General features: G+C 37.8%; 1 protein-coding gene across 1 annotated transcript in view; it reads left to right on the forward strand.

Annotated features, from left to right (window-relative positions):
- Positions 1-12,281, forward strand: part of ADAMTSL3 (ADAMTS like 3) — a 189,573-nt gene that overhangs the window by 29,935 nt on the left and 147,357 nt on the right. The window contains 1 exon segment of the mRNA XM_009276544.1: positions 1,223-1,342. Within this exon segment, the coding sequence (XP_009274819.1) occupies positions 1,223-1,342 (120 nt within the window).

Genomic DNA, 12,281 nt, shown 5'->3' on the forward strand with positions numbered 1-12,281 from the left:
CTATGTATATGTCAAAATACAGCAAACAGTTTAATTAAACCCCATTTATTAAGTGGACTCATTGGGAAATGTCCAGCAGTAACTTGTACATTTCAGGCCTTGTTTTCTTCCCTGAAAGGTTTCAACCTTTTGGAAGGTAATTTTCATCTCCTTGCCCTTTCCACTCTCCCCCTACCACAGCTGGACTCAATATTCTGCATTCAAAAGATGATTGCTTATTTTCTCCAGTATGCAAACCAATTAGCTTCTCAGGGTAGAGTTACAATGTAGTAGGAATAAGGACATAAGAGTCTGTGCAGTACATTTGCTACGTATCTGGCATGCTTTAGACCTACAGTGCAATGACAGGGTGTTCAACCAGCATGTGTTCAATGTGTCTAGCACATTTCAGGTGCGTTATGATTACTGAACACACATAGATCAGTTAAGCAAAAGCCATTTGTCTAATAAGGGCCCAGGTGTCAGACAGCCCAGCTGGAGGTACTGACTCCGATTCTGACAGAGTTAGTTCCTCTGTAGCTCCAAATGGGCTCTTCTTCCTCTCCCAGTCTGTTCTCAAATGCTCTTCACCGATTGTGAATAGCGTACAGAACTAATATGGACCGCTGCCTGGCGTTCACTCCAGTCATTCCCCGTTCCCTTCCGATTTCTTCTTCGCAGTAATATCTTCCTGCAGGATAGGAAAGTAATTCACCGTGTCACGGTTTCATAGGTTACTCTGCTTTGAGGAGGCTGGACTAGATGAGCTTTCAAGGTGTCTTCCAAGCCGAGTTATTCTATGATTCTATGTCTTTATATCTTCCTGTTAGAATAGATATACTATATTTAACTGGAAGCCTGTTATCTGCAGCAGCCAGTAACTATCTAATGAAGCATATAAGGAAAAAGAAAGTGTAGCTTAATGTTGCTTTTCCACTGTGGTTTTCACAGTGTCTTTCAGCAGTGATGGCTGATAAGCCAGAGATAGTATATTTTTGTTTAATAGATGATTCTGCTATTGAGGCATCTTGTTTGGTTTTGGACCCCTGCAAGCATCTGGCATATCCTGGTCACAGACCTCTGTAGCAAAGTATCCACCCAGAAATACTGTGCCTGAAAAAGAATCACTTGTTTTTTTCCAGAAGTTTGTGTCTGGTCTTTGTAATTTATATGCACAGAGTTTTTTAAAATTTTGACTTGTGTTTGTAGTAGCTGTAACGTGACCTTTCTGAATCTCTTACAGACAAGAGCAGAGCAATCCCAAGGTGCATACTTCTTGCCCGAGTTTGCACTTTCTCCACAGGGGAGTTTTCTTGAGGATACCACGGGGGAACAATTCCTCACTTACCGTTATGATGACCAGGTCGGTATGCCATATGTGAAAATGATAGAGATTGTCACATTCATGTAACTCTGAGATATAGATTACTGTGAAACAAATTAAGATACAAAGTGTGTGTTATCTTTTGAAGACACATCAAATTTATAGCAAATTGAATGATAACACACTATACAAAATGAAAATTAAGGCACTTAATTGTAGAAATAATAGATTAAAACCACTTATGGAAAACATTAATAGGATGTAGTAGAGATGAAAGCAACAATGTTTTAGTGATGTGTTAATAGATGTTTATAGTTAGTTCTGTAAAATGTGTAGAATTAGAGGTGGTTGTCCTTTCTGTGAATTGTTTGACCTATTCTAAATTGTTTTATTTCATGGATAAATCAGTATAAGGTAGATCTTGCATTTCCCAGCTTGTGAAAAGTCAGCACATTTTATTAGTTCATGAAGTTTTCAGAAGGGAAGGTTGAATGAATTACAAAGAAACAAATGCGAAGTGTAATAATGGATGAAGCAGAGTGTTTAGAAAGCAACAAATTACGTATTTTAAAGTTAAAGATCTTTAATGCTTTATCCAGACCCATAGAAACATTATGTTAAACATGGAATATAGATATAAATGTAAAGAAAGCAACATGAAAGAAATGCTGTTAATCTTGGCAAAAGATCTAAAGTAAACCTAGGAAATGTGTGGCATGCTGTGGAAATTTACTCATAACACAATGTGTTCCAGAAGTCAGTTGAACTTCACATCAAAACTGCCTGAATTACATTCATAGACACTTACAGTACGTTTCTTAATGTAAGAGGAGGGAACTTGTTAGGAAACACTCCCTGTAAAAGTGAGAGGAGCCAAACTTGCCCTGCAGTCATAAGGTATGGTTCTGTCAAGTGATTGGCAGCTTCATTTTGAAAGATGGTCTCCTTGCAGGAGCTACTTTGAGAAAAATAGTTTGCTCATCACTACTCTAAAGAGAAGACAACTGAGATGAGTTTATTAAAGCTTTAGACTGAGTATCTTTTTAGGAAGACAAAAGGAAGCAGAAAAGATACAATAGAAAGCATGCTGAGCTACTGTAAATTATATGAATTTAGTTTAAATACGTTTACAATACTTCATACTTTTGCTACCTTAGAGGGTCTTGATTATCAACAGAAAAGGTACTTAGATAAGATGTCCCCTGGACCAAACACCTGGGAAAGCAATAACTTACAGGACAGTAAAATGCAGCTGCATCTCGGGCTGCAGTTAATGACAGTAGTTGAAAAACACTGTAGAGGTTATACACTTTGATCAAAATAGTTTCCATTAAATGGAGCACGTTTTAGAGAAGATGGTAAATCAAATATAACAGAGGGATAGTCTGAGTCTTTGAATAGACTGTTTGGACTATGTGAATAGCATACCTGATTAAAAAACAAACAAAATGATTCCCCCCCCCAAAAAAAACCCCCTCAAATACCAGCAGCCAGTTCCAGGCTCAATTCCATTTGATGGAAAGTTTTCCAGTTATTCCATTGGGATCTGAATTGGATCTGGGAATATGGTCAGCTTCTGTTCTTTCACAAGTGTGATTCAGCTTTGAAGCTGGCTCTTCCCAGACACTCAGTGAGCAGTATGAAATTAAGTTTGAATTATTGGAACTGAAAATGGTGCTAAAATATCAGAAAGTTGAAAATAAAAGCAATGGTATTAGTAGTAGTTTCTTTTGAAAGGAAATTCAGTCCTTAAGCATTATTTATTAAAAAATATAAATACATTGAATGCAGATGGGAACTGATGTATATTTCTAGTTTACCTTCCTGCGAGTAAGCCAAGAATTCTTCAGTAAATAGAAAGATTATTCTCCTTAACTTTCTAGGACATTAATCATAGGATTGTTATAATGTACAGTTATAACTTACTTAAGCTTTTGCTGAAATGTTCACACAAAACTCAATTTTATCATGTGGTCAAACTAAGCCAGAAAACTTGAATTCTTCTTGTTTTCTGTGTTTCATTCTACTCTTTCATATGACATTTACTCTATGAATGGAAGGAAGTCTTAAGCCAGAGGGTGAAAATCCTTCGTCAAATAATTTCTTGAATTTTTGTAAGCCGGTATGGATAGGCTTGATATGTGGTAGTTGTGATAAGGATATGCAGGTGAATAAAAAGAGAGGAATGTATGTACATTGAAAGGCCATTTTTAATTACCTAATGTATCCAACACAGAAATGGAATCAGTACAGGAAGGTTGCCACATAATAATAAAAAAAAAAAGGCAGTAGCATCTTCTCACACACCTTAATTCAGTTTTAGCAATTCATTTTCTATCCTGCCCCCGTGTGAAGGGGTGCTGGCCTGTAGGAAATACATTCCTTCCTTTTCCCTGAACACCAGCATTGTCCTGTGGGCATCCCTACAGAGTCCTGGGGTTCCTGCACATCCTAAGTTACGTTAATTTAGTTGAAAATTGGAAAAGTGAAATAACCTTGTGCACTTGACCCCAACAAAACAAGAGATCAGTCTTATCCGATCTACTGTGAAGATCATACCTCCATCTGTATTCGTGGAAGGGAGCAGAACAGATAAAAGGGGTGAGAGTTTCCTAAGACTGTGGCACGGGGGTGGGAGAAGAGGGTGGGTCACAACCTCTGTTCTTTTGGCTAGCAACCAAGATGTCGAGACCCTTGCAGGAAAAGTGATCCTTCCGTATCTTCCCAAGTGTGCCCTTCCCCCCTTGCACTGTTCCTCATATCCAGGCCAATAAAATTTCCAGTTTGTTGGGGTAGATGGATATTATTTTATATAGCATCATCATCCTCATGATCCAAGATTAGTTTCCTTACATCCTCCAAACACAGGAATGTTTCAAAGGGGTTTTCTTTGGCTGTTGTGTGTGATATTTTTCAAGCAGGGAGCCAGTTTAATCAGGATCATTCATTCCTTTGTTAGTAAGTAATCTCAGTAAAATAGAACTAGCTGTTACTTAAATATTCAAAAGTATTTGCTATCTGAAAAGACGAGCTTACAGTTTGAAATGGAAGATGAGTAAATATTAATGGGAACACACTGTACTCTTTTCTAACCCAGCAAAATTACACATGGATTCATGTTGTACATGCAAGATAGTACATTTTGTTCTGGTTTAATCTGGCAGGACTGTGCTCTCATTTTTGTACAGGATTGCACTAACCCCTTTGCATATTCTGTTGCTATGTGTGTACTTAAGAATTACATGCAGATGAAATTCTTTGGCTAGATATTTTCAAAATTCAGTGAATATATCTTTTTCTTACCCCCTCTATGACTATAGAAGAAAATACCTTATAAGACCTGATTCGATACTGCCACCTTTATTCACGGAGGTGACATCTGGACAGAACGGTACATTATAGTTTTGACACATTTACTGCTTTATCTTCAGGGAAAAAGGAAAACAGTGATTCAAAGCAAATACTTTTGAGAGCTCCCAAGGAACAGAAACGTAGAAATGTTTACATTGAGCATTTTCTTCTAGCTCCCGCATTGTTCAGCAAGCTATGTCTTGCATCAGTGCATTGCATACTGCATTTCTAAAATTCTACTGAGTCAATGTAATTTAAATCTAACTTAGTACCAAATAGATTCTGATGCATAGCCAAAGACTTCATCTGCCATTAGAAATTAGAGACTGAAAAAAATATGCCCCTCTCCTATCATTCTTGAATGAGTTTTAAAATAAATATATAAGTAATAGCCCTTCCCCCAACTTTGAGATATAAGTTGAACCTTGCCATAAGGAATAGTTCTAGTTTCCTTTCTGATTTCTTTTGGCTTTTCACCTTTTAATCTACTACAAGGAATTTTTTTCTCTTCCAGAATACTAGTAGTACTGGAAAGCTTTCTTGCAGAAATAAAATGTTCTTGTTTTCTGACACGTAAGGTATTGCTTCCAAGTATTAAAACCATTCCATATGACGGACCACCAACAAGGACAGCGGTGAAAGCTTGGTTGGGCTGAGTATGTTTGAAGTACCTTTCCACTTTGATTGGCTGGCTGAAAGAGACAGCGGGGGGGGGGGGGGGGGGGGGGAGAAAAGAAAAAAGAAAAAGAGGTTATCTTCTTTTAAGTGAGAAAATATTTGCTTGACCAGTTAGCTTTCTAGCTGACCATGCTCCTTCTAAATTTTATGATGTTTACCAGTTTAAACTCATAACAAGGACACCCTGATTCTGGAGTTAGACATACGGCACTAAGTAGTCCAATCCTGGCAGAGAAATGTAGTATTTCTAAACAAACCTTTTTTTAAAAAAATGCAGTCAGGAAGAGTGGTAAATATGGGCACCTTGAAACCACCCAGCAAGCGATTAAAGTAATGAAAATCTGCACTTTCAGACTTGTGAGTGTTTAGCTATGCGAGGTAAGGTAGAAACCAGTGAGTCTGTTTTCAACTAGATGTGCAAGTTCTAATACTCAGGCTGAGGCTGTTACAGTTCTTTTAATAACTAGCCTTTCTTTGGGTTTGCTAGAAAAGTCTGCTATAAAGAGAATGCCAAAATTGGGAGAGTAAATATTCTGATATATGCCTTGTCCTCCACAAAGAGAAATACTCTGGCTTGGTTTCTGCTTTTTCAGGGGGGGAAGAAGCACAGTATTTAAAGTGTTAATTTAAAAAAAAAAAAGCAGTGGAACCCAGGATCTGGATGACTTCAAAAATTAATGTAGAAATAAACTGATGGAACCCATTATTCCACCTTTTTATTTGTAATCAGCCAGCAATAGATGGTAGTGTTTGTTGTGTAAGTTTTTCACCTCATCTAAAGTAAACTACTATGTGGACAGAAGTTGTCTTATGGATCCAGCTGGGCTGACAGCCATTTTTCCTCAATTCCTCACCTGCTTTCCCCACTCCACCTGCTGATGATTGCCACCCTCCCTGGTCTGCCTGTGGAACTGTACGTGAGTCACTGCCTGGTTTTGAGTATCAGCTGCTTGCTGGCTTCTGCTCCTAGTCTGAGCCTTTTTATTCCATTGCCAACTAGTTTGCATGTAAATCACCGTGAAATGGAGCTAGAAATTTTTGGGCTTCGAGATGAGTCATGTAAGGGACAAACTTATTACAAATTAACACATCAGTGAAGACAAGCGCTAATCCTGAAAAGGGAGTAAGATTTGTAGTTAGTGGCATGCCTGCTACCCAAGTACATAAAGCTCAAACACTCCTCTTTTGAGAAGGAGCCAGAAACTTGTGTTATACTGTGACCTGACATTTTTGTTGATACCCTGAAGAAGCATTCAGAACTATTAAAAAGACTTAACGTCTTGAATCTCAATGTCTAGCTCTTCATTTAAAGATTCTTTTTGGAATGAAAAAAGCTGTTCTCAGGTGGGCTTAAACTATTTCAGGTGTCTTTCTACAATCCAAACCTTCTACCAACAAACACTCCCGATGGTTTCATTTGTGTATTCTGACAGTGAGCTGATAGGCTTAATTTTGTCTAAGCACCAGAGGTGCAACTGCTAATGCTTGGCTACCTGAATTTCAGTATTATGTTAGAAATATTCCTCTTCAGCTGAGTAAGGGACTGACCTTGCAGTCCTTACTCAGCCAATGTGCTGATATTAGAATAACACAAATTCCACTGATGAATCCTGCAAGTGGTTCCATTCTCTTAGCTGGGACATCTTGTGTAAGTAGCAAATTATGAGGTAAGGTTTGTGCTACTCCATACTAATCCTACAGATGTTAATAAGGAGTTTTAAATCATGTTCAAAGAGTTTAGAGCCATGTGTTTGTAAGGCTGTGTAAAGATAAAATGCATCATTTGGTGTTTTCATGGAAATTTAACTGAAGCTGATGTTAGGTGCTCCCTCGTATTTTCAATTCTTTTCCTTGTTTTTTCAATACCTTTATTTTCTGTTTGCAGATTTAATTTGGACCGCTATTTTTAAGATTTTTTTTAATATATATATTACTTGGATAAGGAAATTAGCTCCGTAATCAAGTGAAATGTGTTTCTGATTTGGAGTGGGAGGTGGGGAAAGGAGGCAGGGATTAAGAGCATTACATTACCCACTTACAATTTCAGGCAAAACTGCTCTTACAGAGACTGGTACTGCGTAAGTCAGTAGGCATGATCCTATTCAAACAATACTTTTGTTTAGGCTAATTGCTTGCTGGAAGTGTGTGACTAGCATATGCACAAGTAATTATATCATTAGTGATATATTCTTGTGCGTGACAGATTGCTTGGTAAACTGAAAACTGTTTTAATATGCTTTTGTCTATCGGCCAACTGAATGGGGAACTGGCACTTTTTAAAGCACCAGCTAATATTTTAAGCTCAGGGTTTTGTTGATCAGAGAAAATAGTGGAAGTGCTGCGTGCGGTACATTTTTCTTTGTGCGCTAAGAACTACAGACTTCCTTGTTTTGTTCGTATTACTGCATTAGTCCCAACCCTGCCAAAGGTGTCTGCATGTAAATCGTACTTACAGGTCTTCACCTTGTGCAGGATAAGTGCCTTCGCAGGGAATCTGTAATAATACAATTTCTGCAGAAAACACCACATTTTATATCACTTCAATTTGGACCAAATACCTGCTATGAGGCTGTAATCCTATTCCACTAAATTCTGTGGTAAAACTCGTTGGCCTGGATCCTTAGTCCTTCTGTGGCTGTGATAATACTGGCCTCAGCAGCTGGCAGAGGATTCCCAGGTAGCAGAAGCAGCCCCTCATTTGCAAGTTCCTCCCCCCAAATGACTTCTCAAGGAAGAAAGGAGAATGGACAAAACTTTCAGGTATTTCTCTTATTCTTGGTCCACTGGGTGCGGGACGGATACTGAGGCTGCTCTAATGGATGATAAAAGGCTATACAGGGATGCATAAAGCTTTGCTATATACCCTTGCTTGGAGTGGTGTTGAGAGCGGCTTGGACACAGTATGTGACTGAGACCATTGACTTGGGCAGAAAGAAGATTCAGACTAGAGGAAATACCTATTTGCAGGGACTGAATGAGAAATAATCAGGAGTATCTCTTCTACTAATGGAAAATAGAACTCAATTGTTAAAACACATTACTTTCTGATATACTTATTTTCTTCCTTTTTTCTTGGACATATCTTTGGGGCCACAATTACATGTTTATTCAGTTTGAGGTTGGTCTATATATATACAAAAAAACCCCTTTTAATATTAAAGTGCCTTGTTTTTATAGTGTCTCTGCCATGCACATTTTTCATAAAAGATTGTTTTTTTTTAACTCATGTTCAGTGTTTCATGTTCTGAGGGTTTTCAGTTTAGAGTTTTCCCAAATACATTTTTCCATAAAAGATGAATTTTTTTAACTCATGTTCAGTGTTTCATGTTCTGAGGGTTTTCAGTTTAGAGTTTTCCCAAATACATTTTTCAGTTCCTAGCAATAGACTCAACGTCCTTCCCCCCGCCCCCCCCAAACCCGATGCAGACAGAAGGATGTGTGCTTGGGCAAATATTCTACTGTAAAGTCTTTAACTCAGTTCTGCTACATTGAGCTAGTGACAAGACACCTGATAAAATGAATTAACAATATACAGACTAGACATTCATTTGACATTCTTTACTGGAGAACAGTGATTAAACCATGAGAGATTGATACAATGTAATGTGAATTTACCACTGACCTCCTTATGCCCCCAGCGCACCCCCAGCAGTTGGCACATGTACTTATCCAAGAATTTTGACATTGATAAAGGCTTGGCTTCAGACTTCTAAATTAAGACTGAAAGGTCTGGAGGTAGCAGAAATGATCCCATGCTTGCACAGCTCTGACGCACCACTGCTATCATCTATCAATAAGAGTCCACTGAGATACAGTAGAGAAGTGCTTCTCAATCAGAGATATATTTCAAGTACTGTAGGAAACACAATGCTTGGAACTGGAAAGCCATTCTTCAGATTGTACATGGAAGAGAGGGTGTTTTAGGCTGACAAAGCCCAGTGGTGAATTAATTAATCAAAGAACTACGTCTTTTCACTGCTCTCAGTCAAGACCAGAACAGATTGCGTTTAGTTTTTCAAGAATATAGGTGAATTTATTGAACTTCTCAAGCTGTTCAGAACCTTCGTTAAGTTTTGCACGAATGCGAAGATAAAATTATTGTATTGCTGAATTTTTCACGAAGGATAAATGTGATGACTTGTTCTTTTTTTTTTCTTCTGTGCTGCTTCTGCCACAGATAACGTTAAAAGACCCATGAGAGTTTATAGCAGCTTCTCTCTGTTAACATGGAAATCCTTAGTGCAACAATAAAAGAAACTTGAGTTTATACTGGCTCTGAAATAATGCTGAGTAAAATGCTTGCTTGATGAAATGAATCATTCTATGTGAGGTATTTCTGATATCATTCTATTGTTTTGTAAGGCAGTGGGTAACTTAAATGGAATTTACATTGTGGAGCATGTGGATAACATCCCTCACATCCTTGACAGTCATCCTTTCAGGCCTGTCCAGCATGGAAAACAGATTTATAGTACAGGTTGGATGTCACAATGACCTTTGTAGTGGAGATATACTTGAACCTAAATCTCTTCCAATTTGTATGCCACTAATGTGGAAGATGCGGTGAAAAGCCTTCTTTTAAAAATCTGCATATCTTGGCTGTTTCTAGAAATAGTTAAGATGGTGCTTGATATCATTAGCACTTGCGTAATGAACCAGCCGTGGGACAGCTAAAGAACAATCTCTTTACCACTTCAAACAGTTATTTCACTTCACACTATTTCAAAATAACTGTCAGCACTGCCAGTAAACCTAATTTATTTCTACTGACTATTAGACTTCAAAAGCTATTTGCTCACAAGGATGAAAATTACATACATTAATTACCAATTTTGGCAGTAAGAACAAAAATGGTAAATGTAGGTTCTTGAGAGGATCACTGCTGACAACTGTATTTATTATTTTCAGAGCTTAGAAAGTGTTACAGGTTGTGATACTGTAAGATCTGAAGCATTTTAATGCTTCTAATGTGAAACAAACTGTACCAGGCTTCACAACACACATTAGTAACGTGCTGTTGATATAATGACAAAATAAGGGGACTGTCTCTTCTATTTCCCAGCTTTCAGCAACTGTCTTTTCTGATATCTAATTCAATAAAAGTGTGTTTATGTAATGTAGTCAAGTGATCCGGCTGCAGCATGGCCAGGAAGGGCAGGAGCTCTTCTCCTTTAGTGACTGGATGCTAAATCTTTGTGCTGTTTTATAAACAACTGTCTCAGTTTGTGAAGGGGAGTTATGCCCTTGTACTTGGTTATGTTAAGACACTGATAAGGTAATGATTGATGAAAAGAAAGAACAGAGGAAAATGCTGTTATTCGCTGTTTTTGTTACAGAAAGCAGAACTGATTTGCAGGGCAGGTCATAGGATGGGCAAGAATGATTGAGCTTTCAGGATCAGAACAAGGCTAGGTAGAAGAAATAATATAAGAAATAATATCTTCAGAATCAGTTTGGCTTAAAAAAGAAAAAAAGAAAAGGAGTACATGCAGATTTCAGAGATAGAAGTAGCTGTAATCCCCGATTAAGCGTCCTGGTGCAGTGTGTTTCAAGTGTCGGGTTGCCTGTGTAGCTTCCCACCAGCACCGCTGCTGAGCCTAGCCTTGGAGGCTTATCAGCACTTGACTTAAGGGTACAGAGGATGACCATGGTTTTCAGTAACAGAACTGGGAGAGTGTTTTGTATTAAAATAAAAAAAAAAACCCAAAACCACGTATATGGAGTTTGTTATTCATTCTTTCATGTTATGAAAGCTCAGTGATTTTTTCTTTTTAATTCTCCCTCTGTTTTATGTATGGAAGTTACTTGCTGTTCTGTTTGGGCCATAGCCTAAAAAATATTGCTTATTTTCTAATCCCTTTAAACCATTATCCTCAGGAAACCACAGAAGCTTTGGGCGCAAATTTCAGTATGCAGGATGTCCTAGGAATGTCAATAGATCTTTTTCCATGTCTGAAACTATTTACAGAAATAAATGCTTGCATGTGATTTGAGGCAATGGTTGAAGGTGCTCAATGCTTTGGGTTGAGTGTTTAGTGCGGTCTTTGCTAAAGAGTAATGCTATGCTTGAACATTAGCCTTCAGTACTTTAATGTACTTGACACAAATCATAGGTCTGACGTTTTGTGGAATGATTGGCAAATCAAACATTCCTCTTCATTCTCTGTTTTTTTTTTTTCTCCACTTTCCTACAGACAGGCAACTGTTAAGCTGATTCTTGGTCTAGAAGGATTGGCAGTTAGACCTCTGAGAATTGGAAACAATCTGGACTTTTTTTAATACTCTGAGACTATTGGACTTGACCTCTTGCCACTTGAGCCTATGTAATTGAGCTTTATAAAAATATCTTATTGCTAGTAAATTTTTTTTGTGTTATCTTGCTATAAGAGAAATTATTTTAGTGTTTTGATGGTATAAGCCTTTATTCAGTTGACAATTTTATGTTGCGCAGGAGAAAAAGGACTTTAAAAAAGGCACCAAACCTTTAGCTGGTTTGCAGGTTCATGAAGCAGACTAGAGTATTTGCACATGGGTGAGACAAATTAGTAGTAATATGCTGCTGTATGATATGGGATGTTTTTGTAGCTTTTAAAATAACCCTTGGGAGATCGTTGCAATTGTAAATACAAGATGATATGTTCTCTTTTACCTGATTATTTAGGCTTTGGTCCAAAAATCATAGTAATTTCAATAGACTTTGGATCAGGCCTTCACTTTTTTTAATGGAAAAGAGATTTGTCATTGATTTCAGGCAGATTGGATTCAGGTACCCCAGAAGAAATACTGTGGAGTGTTAGACTAAGGCATTACTGGAAAATGGAATAGAAGCTACAAAGCACAAGCATCATTGCAGCCTCAGCATTCTGCAGAGAGACAACTTCAATGTTTTTTCCAAATCTGGTGTCAAAAAGATGTGCTAAGACTTGCTGTATAATAAACTTCCTTAATT

The sequence above is a fragment of the Aptenodytes forsteri genome, unplaced genomic scaffold (genome assembly GCF_000699145.1).
Source record: "Aptenodytes forsteri isolate BGI_AS27 unplaced genomic scaffold, ASM69914v1 Scaffold1, whole genome shotgun sequence".
Classification (NCBI taxonomy): Eukaryota; Metazoa; Chordata; class Aves; order Sphenisciformes; family Spheniscidae; genus Aptenodytes; species Aptenodytes forsteri.